This window comes from Oncorhynchus tshawytscha, linkage group LG16 (genome assembly GCF_018296145.1).
Source record: "Oncorhynchus tshawytscha isolate Ot180627B linkage group LG16, Otsh_v2.0, whole genome shotgun sequence".
NCBI classification, from domain to species: domain Eukaryota; kingdom Metazoa; phylum Chordata; class Actinopteri; order Salmoniformes; family Salmonidae; genus Oncorhynchus; species Oncorhynchus tshawytscha.
This window is the reverse complement of record NC_056444.1, coordinates 18,529,394-18,549,393: the sequence shown is the minus strand read 5'-3', so window position 1 is coordinate 18,549,393 and position 20,000 is coordinate 18,529,394. Positions and strand designations below refer to the sequence as shown.

General features: G+C 43.4%; 1 protein-coding gene across 1 annotated transcript in view; it reads left to right on the top strand.

Moving 5' to 3' along the window:
* LOC112216509 (contactin-associated protein-like 2) overlaps positions 1–20,000 on the top strand; it is a 142,485-nt gene that overhangs the window by 69,685 nt on the left and 52,800 nt on the right. The window contains exons 13-15 of the mRNA XM_042298643.1: positions 3,011–3,130; positions 8,706–8,821; positions 9,090–9,174. Coding sequence (XP_042154577.1) covers positions 3,011–3,130; positions 8,706–8,821; positions 9,090–9,174 — 321 coding nt within the window. The remainder of the gene's footprint in view (positions 1–3,010; positions 3,131–8,705; positions 8,822–9,089; positions 9,175–20,000) is intronic.

Below are 20,000 nucleotides of genomic sequence, written 5' to 3'. Positions count from 1 at the left end.
TCAGTATTTGGGTGCAGAGTGACAGAGTCAGTATTTGGATGCAGATTGACAGAGTCAGTATTTGAATGCAGAGTGACAGAGTCAGTATTTGAGTGCAGAGTGACAGAGTCAGTATTTGGGTGCAGAGTGACAGAGTCAGTATTTGGATGCAGAGTGACAGAGTCAGTATTTGGATGCAGAGTGACAGAGTCAGTATTTGGATGCAGAGTGACAGAGTCAGTATTTGGATGCAGAGTGACAGAGTCAGTATTTGGATGCAGAGTGACAGAGTCAGTATTTGGAAGCAGTGACAGAGTCAGTATTTGGATGCAGAGTGACAGAGTCAGTATTTGGGTGCAGAGTGACAGAGTCAGTATTTGGAAGCAGAGTGACAGAGTAGTATTTGGATGCAGAGTGACAGAGTCAGTATTTGGATGCAGAGTGACAGAGTCAGTATTTGGATGCAGAGTGACAGAGTCAGTATTTGGATGCAGAGTGACAGAGTCAGTATTTGGAAGCAGAGTGACAGAGTCAGTATTTGGTGCAGAGTGACAGAGTCAGTATTTGGATGCAGAGTGACAGAGTCAGTATTTGGATGCAGAGTGACAGAGTCAGTATTTGGATGCAGAGTGACAGAGTCAGTATTTGGATGCAGAGTGACAGAGTCAGTATTTGGATGCAGAGTGACAGAGTCAGTATTTGGAAGCAGTGACAGAGTCAGTATTTGGATGCAGAGTGACAGAGTCAGTATTTGGATGCAGATTGACAGAGTCAGTATTTGGATGCAGAGTGACAGAGTCAGTATTTGAGTGCAGAGTGACAGAGTCAGTATTTGGGTGCAGAGTGACAGAGTCAGTATTTGGATGCAGAGTGACAGAGTCAGTATTTGGAAGCAGAGTGACAGAGTCAGTATTTGGATGCAGAGTGACAGAGTCAGTATTTGGATGCAGAGTGACAGAGTCAGTTTTGAGTGCAGAGTGACAGAGTCAGTATTTGGAAGCAGAGTGACAGAGTCAGTATTTGGATGCAGAGTGACAGAGTCAGTATTTGGATGCAGAGTGACAGAGTCAGTATTTGGATGCAGAGTGACAGAGTCAGTATTTGGGTGCAGAGTGACAGAGTCAGTATTTGGATGCAGAGTGACAGAGTCAGTATTTGGAAGCAGAGTGACAGAGTCAGTATTTGGATGCAGAGTGACAGAGTCAGTATTTGGATGCAGAGTGACAGAGTCAGTATTTGGATGCAGAGTGACAGAGTCAGTATTTGGATGCAGAGTGACAGAGTCAGTATTTGGATGCAGAGTGACAGAGTCAGTATTTGGAAGCAGAGTGCCAGAGTCAGTATTTGGATGCAGAGTGACAGAGTCAGTATTTGGATGCAGATTGACAGAGTCAGTATTTGGATGCAGAGTGACAGAGTCAGTATTTGAGTGCAGAGTGACAGAGTCAGTATTTGGGTGCAGAGTGACAGAGTCAGTATTTGGATGCAGAGTGACAGAGTCAGTATTTGGAAGCAGAGTGACAGAGTCAGTATTTGGATGCAGAGTGACAGAGTCAGTATTTGGATACAGAGTGACAGAGTCAGTATTTGGATGCAGAGTGACAGAGTCAGTTTTGGTGCAGAGTGACAGAGTCAGTATTTGGAAGCAGAGTGACAGAGTCAGTATTTGGAAGCAGAGTGACAGAGTCAGTATTTGGATGCAGAGTGACAGAGTCAGTATTTGGATGCAGAGTGACAGAGTCAGTATTTGGATGCAGAGTGACAGAGTCAGTATTTGGAAGCAGAGTGACAGTCAGTATTTGGATGCAGAGTGACAGAGTCAGTATTTGGATGCAGAGTGACAGAGTCAGTATTTGGATGCAGAGTGACAGAGTCAGTATTTGGATGCAGAGTGACAGAGTCAGTATTTGGATGCAGAGTGACAGAGTCAGTATTTGGAAGTAGAGTGACAGCCACTGTGAAATTGCCTGCTAGTCTAGTTACATCACATTACTTAATGTAGTTCCCTTTATTCACACTTCCAGAAATGTAATTTATCATCTGTCCTTCAGAAGTCAGAAAACACACACTCACACACTCACACTCACACACTCACACTCTCACTCACACACTCACACACACACACACTCACACACACCCACACACACTCACTCACACTCACACACACACACACACACACTCACACTCACACGCACACACACTCACTCACACTCACACACTCACTCACACACTCTCACACACACACACACACACACACACACACACACACACACACACACACACACACACACACACACACACACACACACACACACACACACACACACACACACACACACACACACACACACACACACACACACACACACACTCACACACACACTCACACTCACTCACACACCCTCACACACACACTCACTCACACTCACTCACACTCACACTCACACTCACTCACTCACACACACACTCACACACACCACTCACACACACACTCACTCACACTCACTCACACACTCACACACACTCACACACACACTCACACACACACTCACTCACACACACTCACACACTCACACTCACTCACACACACACACACACACACTCACACACACACCCACACACACACACACACTCACACTCACACTCACTCACACACACACACACTCACTTACACACTCACTCACACACACACACTCACTCACTCATACACTCACACACACACACACACACACACACACACACACACACACACACACACACACACACACACACACACACACACACACACACACACACACACACACTCACACTCACACTCACTCACTCAGTCACACACTCACACACTCACACTTACTCTCACACTCACTCACACACACACTCACACACAGAGCTGATCTCCTGATCTGCTGACTGGGTACATCAACACTCAATGCATTACTGTCTCTTTTTCTCTCTCCACCCTCTCTCTCCTACTTTCCCATCCTCCCCTCCTCCTGTCTCTCTGTCTCTCTCTCTCTCTCTCTCTCTCTAGCGGTGTTTGAACAGAGTTGTGAGGCGTATAAACACCTGGGAAGATCTTCAGACACATACTGGATAGATCCGGATGGGAGTGGGCCACTCGGACCTTTCAAAGTCAACTGCAACATGACAGGTGTGTTTGTGTCAACGGATTAGTTAATATTACAATAAGCGAACGGATTACAATAAGGGCTTTAAGTCCATTGCCTAACAGTGAACACCATTCATTTGCGAACACACCCACATTTTTCAACTTTATTATTAGAAGTCGTTCCCTGCCTTGCAACATGAAAGGTAAAGAGACCAAAGGATTACAAAAAGAAAGTTCTGTATATCGTAAAAATTTAGTCCTCTAACTCCTTCAATAAACCATGAAAGAACAGAGGCCAGACAGACAGAGAGCACGGTGAGTTTTCTATTCCAGTCCAGGTGTGACCCCAAGGACCTGAGAGATGACAAGATGCCCTCGCTTCTTTTCTCCTCCTAGACCGTCTTAACCTGTTCGTTGCCAAGGCAACCTGGTTCTGCGGATACAGCCTTTAACATTTATCTGTAACCACCAAAACACACACATACGTAGACACATGTAAACACACACACACTTGCCTTGACCATACAGTGGGGGAAAAAAGTATTTAGTCAGCGACCAATTGTGCAAGTTCTCCCACTTAAAAAGATGAGAGAGTCCTGTAATTTTCATCATAGGTACACTTCAACTATGACAGACAAAATGAGAAAAAAAATCCAGAAAATCACATTGTAGGATTTTTAATGAATTTATTTGCAAATTATGGTGGAAAATAAGTATTTGGTCACCTACAAACAAGCAAGATTTCTGGCTCTCACAGACCTGTAACTTCTTATTTAAGAGGCTCCTCTGTCCTCCACTCGTTACCTGTATTAATGACACCTGTTTGAACTTGTTATCAGTATAAAAGACACCTGTCCACAACCTCAAACAGTCACACTCCAAACTCCACTATGGCCAAGACCAAAGAGCTGTCAAAGGACACCAGAAACAAAATTGTAGACCTGTACCAGGCTGGGAAGACTGAATCTGCAATGGGTAAGCAGCTTGGTTTGAAGAAATCAACCGTGGGAGCAATTATTAGGAAATGGAAGACATACAAGACCACTAATAATCTCCCTCGATCTGGGACTCCACGCAAGATCTCACCCCGTGGGGTCAAAATGATCACAAGAACGGTGAGCAAAAATCCCAGAACCACACGGGGGGACCTAGTGAATGACCTGCAGAGAGCTGGGACCAAAGTAACAAAGCCTACCATCAGTAACACACTACGCCGCCAGCGACTCAAATCCTGCAGTGCCAGACATGTCCCCCTGCTTAAACCAGTACATGTCCAGGCCCGTCTGAAGTTTGCTAGAGAGCATTTGGATGATCCAGAAGGAGATTGGGAGAATGTCATATGGTCAGATGAAACCAAAATATAACTTTTTGGTAAAAACTCAACTCGTCGTGTTTGGAGGACAACGAATGCTGAGTTGCATCCAAAGAACACCATACCTACTGTGAAGCATGGGCGTGGAAACATCATGCTTTTGGGCTGTTTTTCTGCAAAGGGACCAGGACGACTGATCCGTGTAAAGGAAAGAATGAATGGGGCCATGTATCGTGAGTTTTTGAGTGAAAACCTCCTTCCATCAGCAAGGCCATTGAAGATGAAACGTGGCTGGGTCTTTCAGCATGACAATGATCCCAAACACACCACCCGGGGAATGAAGGAGTGGCTTCGTAAGAAGCATTTCAAGGTCCTGGAGTGGCCTAGCCAGTCTCCAGATCTCAACCCCATAGAAAATCTTTGGAGGGAGTTGAAAGTACGTGGTGCCCAGCAACAGCCCCAAAACATCACTGCTCTAGAGGAGATCTGCATGGAGGAATGGACCAAATACCAGCAACAGTGTGTGAAGACTTACAGAAAACATTTGACCTCTGTCATTGCCAACAAAGGGTATATAACAAAGTATTGAGATAAACTTTTGTTATTGACCAAATACTTATTTTCCACCATAATTGGCAAATAAATTAATTAAAAATCCTACAATGTGATTTTCTGGATTTTTTTCTCATTTTGTCTGTCATAGTTGAAGTGTACCTATGATGAAAATTACAGGCCTCTCTCATCTTTTTAAGTGGGAGAACTTGCACAATTGGTGGCTGACTAAATACTTTTTTTGCCACACTGTATATCAGATCAACCACGGCACCACAGCTTCTCATATTATAAGAATACAGTACCTTCACAAAGTATTCACACCACTTTACTTTTTCCTAAATTTTTGGCGTTACAACCTGAATTTTAAATGGATTAAATTGAGATTGTTTTTCACTGGCCTACACACAACACCCCATAACGTCAAAGTGAAATTGTGTTGAAATATATTGAGACAATAAGTATTCAACCCCTTTGTTATGAATTTCAAACACAGATTCAACCACAAAAAAACAGAAAAGCTTTCCAATGCCTTGCAAAGAAGGGTGGGGTTATTAATTACACTTAGGATGGTGTATCAATACACCCAGTCACTACAAAGATGCAGGTGTCCTAACTTAGATGCCGGAGAGGAAAGAAATCACTCAGGGATTTCACCATGATGCCAATGATGACTTTAAAACAGTTTAATGACTGTGATGGAAGAAAACTGAGGATGGATCAACTACATTGTAGTTCCTCCACAATTCTAACCTAAATGACAGAGTGAAAAGATGGAAGCCTGTACAGAATAAAACATATTCCAAACATGCATCCTGTTTGCAATAAGGCACTAAAGTAAAACTGCAAAAAATGTGGCAAAGAAATAAACGTCCAGATAAAAATGTCCTAAAATGTCCTGAATACAAAGCAGTGATCCAACACATCACATCACACATCACCACTCTTCACATTTTCTAGCAAAGTGTTGAATGCATCATGTTATGGGTATGCTTGTCATCGGCAAGGACTTGTGAGGTTTTTTTAGGATAAAAGGAAACGGGAAAATAGCTAAACACAGGCAAAATCCTAGAGGAAAACCTGGTTGAGTCTGCTTTCCAACAGACACAAATTCACAAACAGACACAAATGTAACTTTCGGCAGGACAATAACCTAAAGCACAAGGCCAAATCTACACTGGATTTGCTTACCAACACGACATTGAATGTTCCTGAGTGGCCTAATTATAGTTTTGACTTAAATCAAATAAAAAATATTTGGCAAGACTTGAAAATGGCTGTCAACATCCAACTTGACAGAGCTTGAGGAATTTAAAAAATAATAATGTGCAAATATTATATAATCCAGGTGGGGAAAGCTCTTAGAGACTTACCCAGAAAGACTCACAGCTGTAATCACTCTTAGAGACTTACCCAGAAAGACTCACAGCTGTAATCACTCTTAGAGACTTACCCAGAAAGACTCACAGCTGTAATCACTCTTAGAGACTTACCCAGAAAGACTCACAGCTGGAATCACTCTTAGAGACTTACCCAGAAAGACTCACAGCTGTAATCACTCTTAGAGACTTACCCAGAAAGCCTCACAGCTGTAATCACTCTTAGAGACTTATCCAGAAAGGCTCACAGCTGTAATCACTCTTAGAGACTTACCCAGAAAGACTCACAGCTGTAATCACTCTTAGAGACTTACCCAGAAAGACTCACAGCTGTAATCACTCTTAGAGACTTACCCAGAAAGACTCACAGCTGTAATCACTCTCAGAGACTTACCCAGAAAGACTCACAGCTGTAATCACTCTTAGAGACTTACCCAGGAAGACTCACAGCTGGAATCACTCTTAGAGACTTACCCAGAAAGACTCACAGCTGTAATCACTCTTAGAGCTGTAAAGACTCACAGCTGTAATCACTCTTAGAGACTTACCCAGAAAGACTCACAGCTGTAATCACTCTTAGAGACTTACCCAGAAAGACTCACAGCTGGAATCACTCTTAGAGACTTACCCAGAAAGACTCACAGCTGTAATCACTCTTAGAGACTTACCCAGAAAGACTCACAGCTGTAATCACTCTTAGAGACTTACCCAGAAAGGCTCACAGCTGTAATCACTCTTAGAGACTTAATCACCTTAGAAAGACTCACAGCTGTAATCACTCTTAGAGACTTACCCAGGAAGACTCACAGCTGGAATCACTCTTAGAGACTTACCCAGAAAGACTCACAGCTGTAATCACTCTTAGAGACTTACCCAGAAAGACTCACAGCTGTAATCACTCTTAGAGACTTACCCAGAAAGACTCACAGCTGTAATCACTCTTAGAGACTTACCCAGAAAGACTCATCACTCTTAGAGACTTACCCAGAAAGACTCACAGCTGTAATCACTCTTAGAGACTTACCCAGAAAGACTCACAGCTGTAATCACTCTTAGAGACTTTCCCAGAAAGACTCACAGCTGTAATCACTCTTAGAGACTTACCCAGGAAGACTCACAGCTGGAATCACTCTTAGAGACTTACCCAGAAAGACTCACAGCTGTAATCACTCTTAGAGACTTACCCAGAAAGACTCACAGCTGTAATCACTCTTAGAGACTTACCCAGAAAGGCTCACAGCTGTAATCACTCTTAGAGACTTACCCAGAAAGACTCACAGCTGTAATCACTCTTAGAGACTTACCCAGAAAGACTCACAGCTGTAATCACTCTTAGAGACTTACCCAGAAAGACTCACAGCTGTAATCACTCTCAGAGACTTACCCAGAAAGACTCACAGCTGTAATCACTCTTAGAGACTTACCCAGAAAGACTCACAGCTGTAATCACTCTTAGAGACTTACCCAGGAAGACTCACAGCTGGAATCACTCTTAGAGACTTACCCAGAAAGACTCACAGCTGTAATCACTCTTAGAGACTTACCCAGAAAGACTCACAGCTGTAATCACTCTTAGAGACTTACCCAGGAAGACTCACAGCTGGAATCACTCTTAGAGACTTACCCAGAAAGACTCACAGCTGTAATCACTCTTAGAGACTTACCCAGAAAGACTCACAGCTGTAATCACTCTTAGAGACTTACCCAGAAAGACTCACAGCTGTAATCACTCTTAGAGACTTACCCAGAAAGACTCATCACTCTTAGAGACTTACCCAGAAAGACTCACAGCTGTAATCACTCTTAGAGACTTACCCAGAAAGACTCACAGCTGTAATCACTCTTAGAGACTTACCCAGAAAGACTCACAGCTGTAATCACTCTTAGAGACTTACCCAGAAAGACTCACAGCTGTAATCACTCTTAGAGACTTACCCAGAAAGACTCACAGCTGTAATCACTCTTAGAGACTTACCCAGAAAGACTCACAGCTGTAATCACTGCCAAAGGTGATTCTAACATGTATTGACTCAGGGGTGGGAATACTTATGTAATTTAGATATTTCAGTATTTCATTTTCAATAAATTTGCAAAAAAATTCTGAAAACATTGTTTATTTATTGAATTCTGGCTGTAATATAACAACATGTGGAATAAGTCAAGGGGTATCAATACTTTCTGAAGGCACTGTATATTTTAGGAGCTTTCATTCAATCAGCTGTGTTAAAGCTACGCTTTATCTCTCTCTCTTTCCCTCTCTCTCTTTTTCTCTCTTTTCCTCTCTCGCTTTCTCTCTCTCCCTATCTCTCTTTGTCTCTCTCTCTCTCTATTTTCTCTCACTCTCTGACTCTCTCTCTTTCTTTCTCTCTCTCAGAAGACAAGGTGTGGACTACTGTGGTAAATAATCTACCAGCCCAGACCTCAGTGACCGGCTCTAGCAGAGAGAGACGCACTGTGCTGCAACTCAACTACAGTGCGTCTATGGAACAGGTACACACACACACACACACACACACACACACACACACACACACACACACACACACACACACACACACACACACACACACATACTGTGCCATTCGATGGCTTTCAGTTAAGTATTTCATCCCACCCTACTCTCTTTTTCTTTCCTGTTAACTCTTTAACTTCGTGGCCATTTTCATTGACTACTGACTTGTATGTGTTTGTGTGTGTGTTTGTGTGTGTGACTGGGTCTGTGTGTATACATGCGTGTGCGTGCATGTGTTTGTAACAGGTCACAGCTATTACCACCAGTGCAGAACACTGTGAACAACACGTGTCGTACGGCTGCCTCATGTCCCGACTGCTCAACACACCCGGTAACACAGTGTTCTATTCGTCTCTACTGCAGTGTTCTTGTCTTCTCTAGTTCAGTGTTCTTGTCTTCTCTACTGCAGTGTTCTTGTCTTCTCTACTGCAGTGTTCTTGTCTTCTCTACTTGTTCTTCTTCTACTGCTTGGGCTCAACTATCAGTCTGCTGTGTGTTCGTCCTCACTTATGTAGTGGGGTCATCTGGGTAGTGAGAGGGAGTGCTGTTTCTCTCTCCCCCTGTTAGATTGTCACCCCTTTAGACAACCCGCTAATTAACATCTGATTATCCTATCCGTCTTCCTGCACTTTAATGTTCGACAAACCAAGGCTTTTGTTCAAGGTTGCTTCAGTTCTCTGCCCTGCTGGACTCCAAGATGAATTCCAACATTGAAATATTCACTCATGTAATGAAATATGCTCAAGGCCCTGTCTCTCACTGTGTTATTTAAAGAAGAGCCCAGCTGAGGCTGAGGACATCAATGAAATTAGTGGGAGATGAGACGTTCAGTGTGTCAGGAAGAAGGAAACTAAAGATTAGATGATGGGAGAGAAGGACTGATACATAATGGCAGTGTGTCAGGAAGAAGGACTGATACATAATGGCAGTGTGTCAGGAAGAAGGACTGATACATAATGGCAGTGTGTCAGGAAGAAGGACTGATACATAATGGCAGTGTGTCAGGAAGAAGGGCTGATACATAATGGCAGTGTGTCAGGAAGAAGGACTGATACATAATGGCAGTGTGTGATACAGGAAGAAGGGACTGATACATAATGGCAGTGTGTCAGGAAGAAGGACTGATACATAATGGCAGTGTGTCAGGAAGAAGGACTGATACATAATGGCAGTGTGTCAGGAAGAAGGACTGATACATAATGGCAGTGTGTCAGGAAGAAGGACTGATACATAATGGCAGTGTGTCAGGAAGAAGGACTGATACATAATGGCAGTGTGTCAGGAAGAAGGACTGATACATAATGGCAGTGTGTCAGGAAGAAGGACTGATACATAATGGCAGTGTGTCAGGAAGAAGGACTGATACATAATGGCAGTGTGTCAGGAAGAAGGACTGATACATAATGGCAGTGTGTCAGGAAGAAGGACTGATACATAATGGCAGTGTGTCAGGAAGAAGGACTGATACATAATGGCAGTGTGTCAGGAAGAAGGACTGATACATAATGGCAGTGTGTCAGGAAGAAGGACTGATACATAATGGCAGTGTGTCAGGAAGAAGGACTGATACATAATGGCAGTGTGTCAGGAAGAAGGACTGATACATAATGGCAGTGTGTCAGGAAGAAGGACTGATACATAATGGCAGTGTGTCAGGAAGAAGGACTGATACCTAATGGCAGTGTGTCAGGAAGAAGGACTGATACATAATGGCAGTGTGTCAGGAAGAAGGACTGATACATAATGGCAGTGTGTCAGGAAGAAGGACTGATACATAATGGCAGTGTGTCAGGAAGAAGGACTGATACATAATGGCAGTGTGTGGGAGTGTGATGAAAAGTCTTTCTCTCCCCTCCCCCCTGTGTGGTTTCCACACAACACAACCATGATCAGGTAATTTGGCTGATTCCCATAGGAAAACACACACACGCACACACTCACACACACACACACACACACACACACACACACACACGCTCCTTCCTGTCTGTTAGCTTTTGTCTGAGTAGGAACTTTTTGTCAAAGTACAAACACAGCTCGGATATTAACTAACATTTGAACCATGATTTTAAATAATAATATTGTCTGTCTGTGTATGTGTTCTTTCAACCAGCTATAAAATTCCATTAAGTGGGACATGATGTGTTGTGTCTTTCAAGGCACATGGCAACATTAGCAACAACACTTCTGTGGAAGTCAGGAAAGAACATATGTGATGTATAACCCGAACCCACAGAGCAAAAACTTCCAGTTGCATTTTTGATAACATATCTACAGTATTTCACATTTGAATGTGTATAGTATTGCTTTCTAGGTGTTGTCCAATGACTTCTGTAACCACTCCCTCTTCAAACCAGGGCTGATTGGAAAAAGATGTTCAGAAGAGGACTATTATCATATCTTTGTACTCCCTGACGGCCATGCAGCCGAAACGAGTCAGAGTTGTAAAAGTGTTTTCCATAGAGCATGCCATACAAATGAAGGCATTTTAATGAATTATATGAAGAGAGCCTTGGTCCTCCTTTCTTTTTGATGACCAATTTACCCCTTTTACCAAAGAGCACCTTCTATCTACTAAAATGTACTATTGTGTACCTCAGCAGCACTTCCCTTCCTCCTTTGTTTCTGCAAGTTAATCACAGCACTTGGGTAGTGCTCAGAGGAAGCAGCTCCACGGTCATTTTTTTCTGTGGAGACATTTTACAACTCAAACTATGGATTTTACCCAAGAGGCTACAAGATGTTCCTATTCCCATGAAGAGGGTCAACGGATTATTAACACTATGTCATTGCTAGATGAGATGACAGCCACAGAGAATACTGGGATGGACTTGAACAAAAGGCAAAAGGCCTAATCCCCAGAGGACTCCGTAATACAAAGTTTCCAGCTAATGGAGCACAAGGTAAAACTGAATTTAGAGATACATGGGAGGCTATTCTCAACAAGTGTTCTTTTGACCTAATGCTACTTCTAATAGAATAATCTAAAAAGGACAAACAACAGAAATGAAGAAGTAAAAAGGAAAATTACAGAACACAGTGACAATCCTAACAAAACACAATATGATTATATTTTGAAAGAGAAAATAGACACATTCATTCTGACATTGAAGCGAGACAAGCTAAGGACATTTAGAAGAGATGAAGTAGACTACAGAGATGGCAAGGTCTTTGCCCGGAGAAAACCAACCTGAAAGAATTCAGAATCACATCCACAGAGGCGGAAGCCAACATCTGTTTCTTTCAACTTGACAAGCAGCGACGATGAGGGTCACTCCGGACACTCAGAGGAGTCACGCAGGTTCCCCAAGCAGGTTCCCCACGCAGGTTCCCCACGAGAGGGAGAGGAGCAGCGACGATGAGGGTCACCCCAGAAACTCAGAGGAGTCATGCAGGTTCCCCACGCCGGTTCCCCAAGAGAGGGAGAGGATGGAAGAGGCCAACACGGAGGGGGGAGAAATCAAGGCTATCCAACCACACGGAGCAGGACCAGAACAAGGTTGTGATCAACATTTCTGGAGAACCCCTTTCTGATGATTGTGTAAGGATCTTGTCAAAAGGATTGTCCTTTGCCCCCACATGCTCAAAAAATGAATTCAGTACAAAGATGGACCTTTTTTGTTTCTACAGGAATATACATCTGAAGGCCTGGTACAAGCAAAACATCTCTCCAACTACAGACTCCAGTCCTCCTTTTGATCCATTGTCCAGAATGCCACACTAAATACATTTGCCAAGAAGTTGAATTTTAATGTGGAGAATCTGTTTAAGGGTCAAATGGACTCTAACCAAACATGACGTAACCTTTATAAGACAGAGAGGGATGCAGTTAAATCATTGTCCAAAATTGGCGGATTGTAGTTTTTTTTTAAAGCAGACCAAGATGGCGCTATAGTAGTGTGGAGTAAAGACAAATATGTGACAATGATGAATTCTTCCAATCTCTTGCCTTCAACCCTACAGAGGACCTAAAAACTGAAGTGAAAGGGATCCTCACAGAAGCTAAGGAGAATGGCCACATTTCAGACAATGAGTTCACATCTATTTTCAATGGCAGTCCGCGTATGGCTTCTCTTTATCTTCTTCTAAAAGTCCACAAGAATCTTGAAAACCCCCAGGCAGATCATTAGTGGTAATGAAAGTCTGACAGAACCCATCTCTAAGTACATTGATGACTTTATTCAGCCTTTTCTGACGTCACTCCCAGCCCATCTTCAAGATAACACAGATGTGTTGAACAACATGAAGAAATAGAACAGCTTCCTTTTTAGTCACCATGGATGTGGAGTCTCTACACACCACCATTGAACATGAACAAGGATTGGCAGCTATGCACCATTTCTTGAGAACCTGACCTGAGACTGAGATGCCTCCTACAGAATTCATTGTCTCACTGAATCATAACATCTTTATCTTTCAGGACCGTATCTTTAAACAGGTCAAAGGGTGTGCCATGGGAGCTACAGCCCTTCCTATGCTGGTTTGTACTTAGGTAAATGGGAAAATGACTTCATTTTGTATCCTTCTAAAAACCAGTTCTTTGACCGGATTATATGGTGGGGATGCTATATTGATGATATTTGCTTGTTCTGGTCCGGCTCAAAAGATGAACTTATTTCCTTCCACCAATACCAATTAACCTTAACACCAAACTAATTATGGAGAACAGCAAGGATAATATTAATTAACCTTAACACCAAACTAACTATGGAGAACAGCAAGGATAATATTAATTTACCTTAACACCAAACTAACTATGGAGTACAGCAAGGATAACATTAATTTACCTTAACACCAAACTAACTATGGAGAACAGCAAGGATAACATTCATTTTTTTGAGTATAAATGACAAAGGTTGTTTGCACACATCAATCTTTAGGAAGCCTACAGATGGTAAAACCATTTTGAGGGCAGACAGCTTTCACCCCAAAAGGCTAAAAGAGAACATTCCATATGGCCAATTCCATAGAGTCAGGAAACAGACTACAGTGTCAAATCTGCTGAATCGGAGATACAGCGCTCAGGTCCTGAAAGATGCAGGTATAAGGGCTGGATGACTTGACAGAGAGAACTCGTTGAGAAGTGGAGAGCCTCGTGATGCATCAGACAGAGTCATTTGTTACAACATACAGCACTGAAGCAGAGAACATTCAAATAATTATTTAAAAGAATTGGGGAATCATCCAAAGTGATTCGCTACTACGCCAAGTCTTCCAGAGCCACCAGTCATACGTTTTAAGAGATGTCCTACCCTAAATGACAAATTAGTTCACAGCTACAGTTGAAGTCGGAAGTTTACATACACTTAGGTTTTAGTCATAAAAACTTGTTTTTCAACCACTCCACAAATTTATTTTAACAAACTATAGTTTTGGCAAGTCGGTTAGGACTACTTTGTGCATGACACAAGTAATTTTTCCAACAATTGTTTACAGACAGATTATTTCACTTAAAATTCACTGTATCACAATTCCAGTGGGTCAGAAGTTTACATACACTAAGTTGACTGTGCCTTTAAACAGCTTGGAAAATTTCTGAAAATCATGTCATGGCTTTAGAAGCTTCTGATAGGCTAATTGACATAATTTGAGTCAATTGGAGGTGTACCTGTGGATCTATTTCAAGGCCTACCTTCTAACTCGGTGCCTCTTTGCTTGACATCATGAGAAAATCAAAATAAATCAGCCAAGACCTCAGAAAAAAATGTGTCGACCTCCACAAGTCTTGTTCATCCTTGGGAGCAATTTACAAATGCCTGAAGGTACCACGTTCAACTGTACAAATAATAGTACGCACGTATAAACACCATGGGACCACGCAGCCGTCATACCACTCAGGAAGGAGACACATTCTGTCTCCTAGAGATGAACGTACTATGGTGCAACAAGTGCAAATCAATCCCAGAACAACAGCAAAGGACCTTATGAAGATGCTGGAGGAAACAGGTACAAAATTATCTATATCCACAGTAAAAACGAGTCCTATATCGACATAACCTGAAAGGCCGCTCAGCAAGGAAGAAGCCACTGCTCCAAAACCGCCATACGAAAGCCAGACTACGGTTTGCAACTGCACATGGGGACAAAGATCGTACTTTTTGGAGAAATGTCCTCTGGTCTGCTGAAACAAAAATGGAACTGTTTGGCCATAATGACCATCATACTTTTTGGAGAAATGTCCTCTGGTCTGCTGAAACAAAAATGGAACTGTTTGGCTATAATGACCCCCCAAAAAAATGAATTTTTGGGGCATACAATCATCGAAGCTCTGCAGATTTTTTTTGTGAGGATACAGAATCAATAGACCATTTATTTTGGTATTGCCCTCAGGTAGCCCGTTTCTGGTCTCAGGTTCAGGAATGGTTGAAAATGCATAACATTGATCTAAAATTGACCCTAGAAATAGTACTGATGGGAGATCTGGTCAATCAATTACTAATATACTAATACTTTTAGTGAAAGTATTTATCTTTAACTCACAATCTGTGGATTCTATTCGATATATGGTGTGTAGAAATCCAAAGAGGCTGGCCAGCAGAGATAGGTGGGATGGGCTGAGGGAAGCTGAGGGTTGGGATGTGGAACTGGAGACAGGTGGGATGGGCTGAGGGAAGCAGAGGGTTGGGATGTGGAACTGGCCAGGTGGGATGGGCTGAGGGAAGCAGAGGGTATGGTGGAGACAGGTGGGATGGGCTGAGGGAAGCTGAGGGTTGGGATGTGGAACTGGAGACAGGTGGGATGGGCTGAGGGAAGCAGAGGGTTGGGATGTGGAACTGGAGACAGGTGGGATGGGCTGAGGGAAGCAGAGGGTTGGGATGTGGAACTGGAGACAGGTGGGATGGGCTGAGGGAAGCAGAGGGTTGGGATGTGGAACTGGAGACAGGTGGGATGGGCTGAGGGAAGCAGAGGGTTGGGATGTGGAACTGGAGACAGGTGGGATGGGCTGAGGGAAGCAGAGGGTTGGGATGTGGAACTGGAGACAGGTGGGATGGGCTGAGGGAAGCAGAGGTTTGGGATGTGGAACTGGAGACAGGTGGGATGGGCTGAGGTAGCTGAGGGTTGGGATGTGGAACTGGAGACAGGTGGGATGGGCTGAGGGAAGCAGAGGGTTGGGATGTGGAACTGGAGACAGGTGGGATGGGCAGGGTTGGGATGTGGAACTGGAGACAGGTGGGATGGGCTGAGGGAAGCTGAGGGTTGGGATGTGGAACTGGAAAGGTGGGATGGGCTGAAAAGCAGAGGGTTGGGAAAAAAGGTGGGATGGGCTGAGGGAAGCTGAGGGTTGGGATGTGGAACTGGAGACAGGTGGGATGGGCTGAGGGAAGCAATGTGGAACTGGAGACAGGTGGGATGGGCTGAGGGAAGCTGAGGGTTGGGATGTGGAACTGGAGACAGGTGGGAGGGGCTGAGGGAAGCTGAGAGTTGGGATGTGGAATTGGAGACAAGTGGGAGTGGAGTTGCAGGGCGGGGGATAGAATGAGTTCAAATCAAAAAGTTAAAAAAATAAAACATAACAAAAAGTAAGTTTGAATGACACAGTGGGACAATGTTGTTACAGCTAATGCCAGTTTGCCAGTTTGCCAGTTTGCCAGTTTGCCGGACACATGTAAATAGTGCCATACATGCCCTCAAATATATTCAGTTGGCCTTGCTGTTATGATTTTTGTTGTCCTTGATGTTTTTTTTTGCATTGTTGTTTTCTGTTTTCCGTTTTCTTTCTCTTTTTTCTGTTTTGTTCATTTTGTTGGTTGTTGGTAAATTGTGGGGGGGCCTTGGGTGTGGGGAATGGAATTATATATTTTTGTTTTTCTGGGGGGTGGGCTGTGGGAGGGTATTGGATAGTTATGGGGCAGCTCTTGGGGGAATGTGGGGGGTTCTTGGAGGTTAGGAGCTTGGGCTGGTGGCTGATGGATCGCTTGTTTGTGTCCCCATTTTTGACCTTGTGGGAGATCTGTCGACGTGCCCTTGAGCCGGGTGTTGACCCTGGTTGCTTCTGTGTGTATCTCTGGGTGGGAGTCTGTTAGATGACTAATGTAATGTAGTTGTTGAGCGGCTTCACTGCAAGTATACAGTATGTTTTTAATAAAAAGATGTATAATTTAAAAAATGCTAGGCTCCTGTCAATTGTATCGTTGCCTATGTGAGAGGCAGATTTTTTTTATTTAAATGTGCCGTTGATTTGGCATTATAGGAGACGGGAATAGTTTGGAGTGGAGTGTCGGACAAGGGGAGCTCTTTGAAAATTAAGATGGGATGACTAACCGAAACAAGCGAAATGAAGTATGCAGGTATATGAATTGTGAATGATTAAAAGTCATGACATCAAAAACCTCCAAAATATTTCAAAGCTCTCTCAGTAGGCCATTTATTAAAATCCCTTTATTCATGGTCTTCTTGGAACATTTCCAGGATAACGACGCCCATATGTGATGCTGCTTAACCAGCCTTGATTAAGGGGAGGGGAGGCTATGCTGAGTTTTTAATCAAATTAAATGAAATGGGGGGAAACCAATGGTTCTTTTTGTTCCTAATTATGAGATTTATTGTCACAAAAGTCACAAAAGTCACATCTCTGGTTCCGTGATGGACACTGTGCATTAAGGCTGGATAGGCTGGGCTTCTGCTCGAAAAATCCATGAAATGATCAGCTGCATTATCATTAAGACCTGCTTTTTGGTGGTCTTAAAACTTCCCATTAGCGCTGCATGGAATTGTCACTTTTGCGCTTGTTTTTAAGGACACACCTCAAATATTGCCACCCCTCCCCTCAGTGCACCAAGCTGATGTTAGACAAGTGAATTGACAAACCTGGCATTAGGGCTGGAAGATGCCAGTGCGCCAGTTTTTACATGACAAAATGTAAAACTAACGTGCGTTGCACCTCCTTAGCATCAGTCGAAAATAGAGCCCTAAATGTGATGATGTTGAATCAACATGGAAAACTGATTGGATTTGCAAAAAGTCATCACCCAATGTTTAACCTAAAAAATATATGATTTTTTAAAATGTTGAATTCGTGTTAGTTGACAACTCAACAAAATGCAAATCAAAACTAGATGTTGAAATTACGTCTGTGACCAGTGGGAAGTAATCTACTTTCCCTCCCTCCCTCCCTCCCTCTCTCGCTCCCTCTCTCTATTTCACCAATGATCAGGGTTGCTGTACCATTCAGTTGAGTCTGGATTGAAAATTGAAAATGTTAGATGGGATTTTCTGTAAGGGTTTCTAAAGTATGTCATTCCAAGGAGGTGTGTTGGTGTGAATAGTAATGCTGAGATGCAGAACAGTGAGAAGTAGAATAATATAAGGCTAAGTCAGGGTAAAGTAAGAGACAGAATTGATTAATACATTCTCTCTCAGAATCCAGGGATCTAGAGAGCAGATGCTGTGGCTAGAGGGGGAAGGAAGAGAGCAGGCTGGAATAAAGCTGCCTGGGAGAGAGCAGTCTGGAAGAGAGTTGTCTGGAAGAGAATTGTCTGGAAGAAAGCAGTCTGGAAGAGAGTTGTCTGGAATAGAGCTGTCTGAAATAGAGCTGTCTGGAATAGAGCTGCCTGGAATAGAGCTGCCTGGAATAAAGCTGCCTGGAATAAAGCTGCCTGGAATAAAGCTGCCTGGAAGAGAGCTGTCTGAGTGAGAGCTGTCTGGAATAGAGCCGCCTGGTATAAAGCAGCCTGGAAGAGAGCTGTCTGAGTGAGAGCTGTCTGGAATAGAGTTGCCTGGAATAAAGCTGCCTGGAAGAGAGCTGTCTGAATGAGAGCTATCTGGAATAGAGCTGCCTGGAATAAAGCTGTCTGGAATAAAGCTGCCTGGAAGAGAGCTGTCTGAATGAGAGCTGTCTGGAATAAAGCTGCCTGGAAGAGAGCTGTCTGAATGAGAGCTGTCTGGAATAGAGCTGCCTGGAATAAAGCTGTCTGAATGAGAGCTGTCTGGAATAAAGCTGCCTGGAAGAGAGCTTTCTGAATGAGAGCTGTCTGGAAGAGAGCTGTCTGAGTGAGAGCTGTCTGGAATAGAGTTGCCTGGAATAAAGCTGCCTGGAAGAGAGCTGTCTGAATGAGAGCTATCTGGAATAGAGCTGCCTGGAATAAAGCTGCCTGGAAGAGAGCTGTCTGGAATAAAGCTGCCTGGAAGAGAGCTGTCTGAATGAGAACTGCCTGGAATAAAGCTGCCTGGAAGAGAGCTGTCTGAATAAAGCTGCCTGAAGAGAGCTGTCTGAATGAGAACTGCCTGGAATAAAGCTGCCTGGAAGAGAGCTGTCTGAATAAAGCTGTCTGAATGAGAGCTGTCTGGAATAAAGCTGCCTGGAAGAAAGCTGCCTGGAATGAGAGCTGCCTGAATGAAGCTGCCTGGAAGAGAGCTGCCTGGAATAAAGCTGACTGGAAGAGAGCTGTCTGAATGAGAGCTGTCTGGAATAGAGCTGCCTGGAAGAAAGCTGCCTGGAAGAGAGCTGTCTGAATGAGAGCTGTCTGAATGAGAGCTGTCTGGAATAGAGCTGCCTGGAATAAAGCTGCCTGGAAGAGAGCTGTCTGAATGAGAGCTGGCCGTAATGAGTTGTTATTATTTTCTGACCCATTACTTTGGTGTACTTGTTTTTGTTTTATAGTTTATATAGTTTTATTTTTACAGACGCCAGAAAGAATACTACATTATAAAACGATTTTTCCTCTATTTCTTGTCATTTGAGTCTACACAGCAGCTGTAGCATAGGGAGAACAGAGTGGTGTTGTGCCTTGTGGAGTGGAAAATAGCACGCAGTTTCACTCACAAATAAATGATTGCGAAATGCTACTGTGTCATTTACAATGGGTTCTGGCTGGATGTGAAGTGATGGTTTATATTGTTGCTGCCACCGAAACAGATCCTGAGCTACCCTTCCTCTACAATAGGTTTTGATATTCACTACAGAGCTAAGCTTTCTGACCCGCTTCAAACAACCTCTGAGGAGAACGAAGGATAGAAGATTGTGTGCGTGCATAGGGGGTGAATGTTTACATGCGTACTTGGCTTTGTGTGTGCGTGCGTGTGTGTGTGTGTGTGTGTGTGTGTGTGTGTGTGTGTGTGTGTGTGTGTGTGTGTGTGTGTGTGTGTGTGTGTGTGTGTGTGTGTGTGTGTGTGTGTGTGTGTGTGTGTGTGTGTGTGTGTGTGTGTATATGAGTGTAT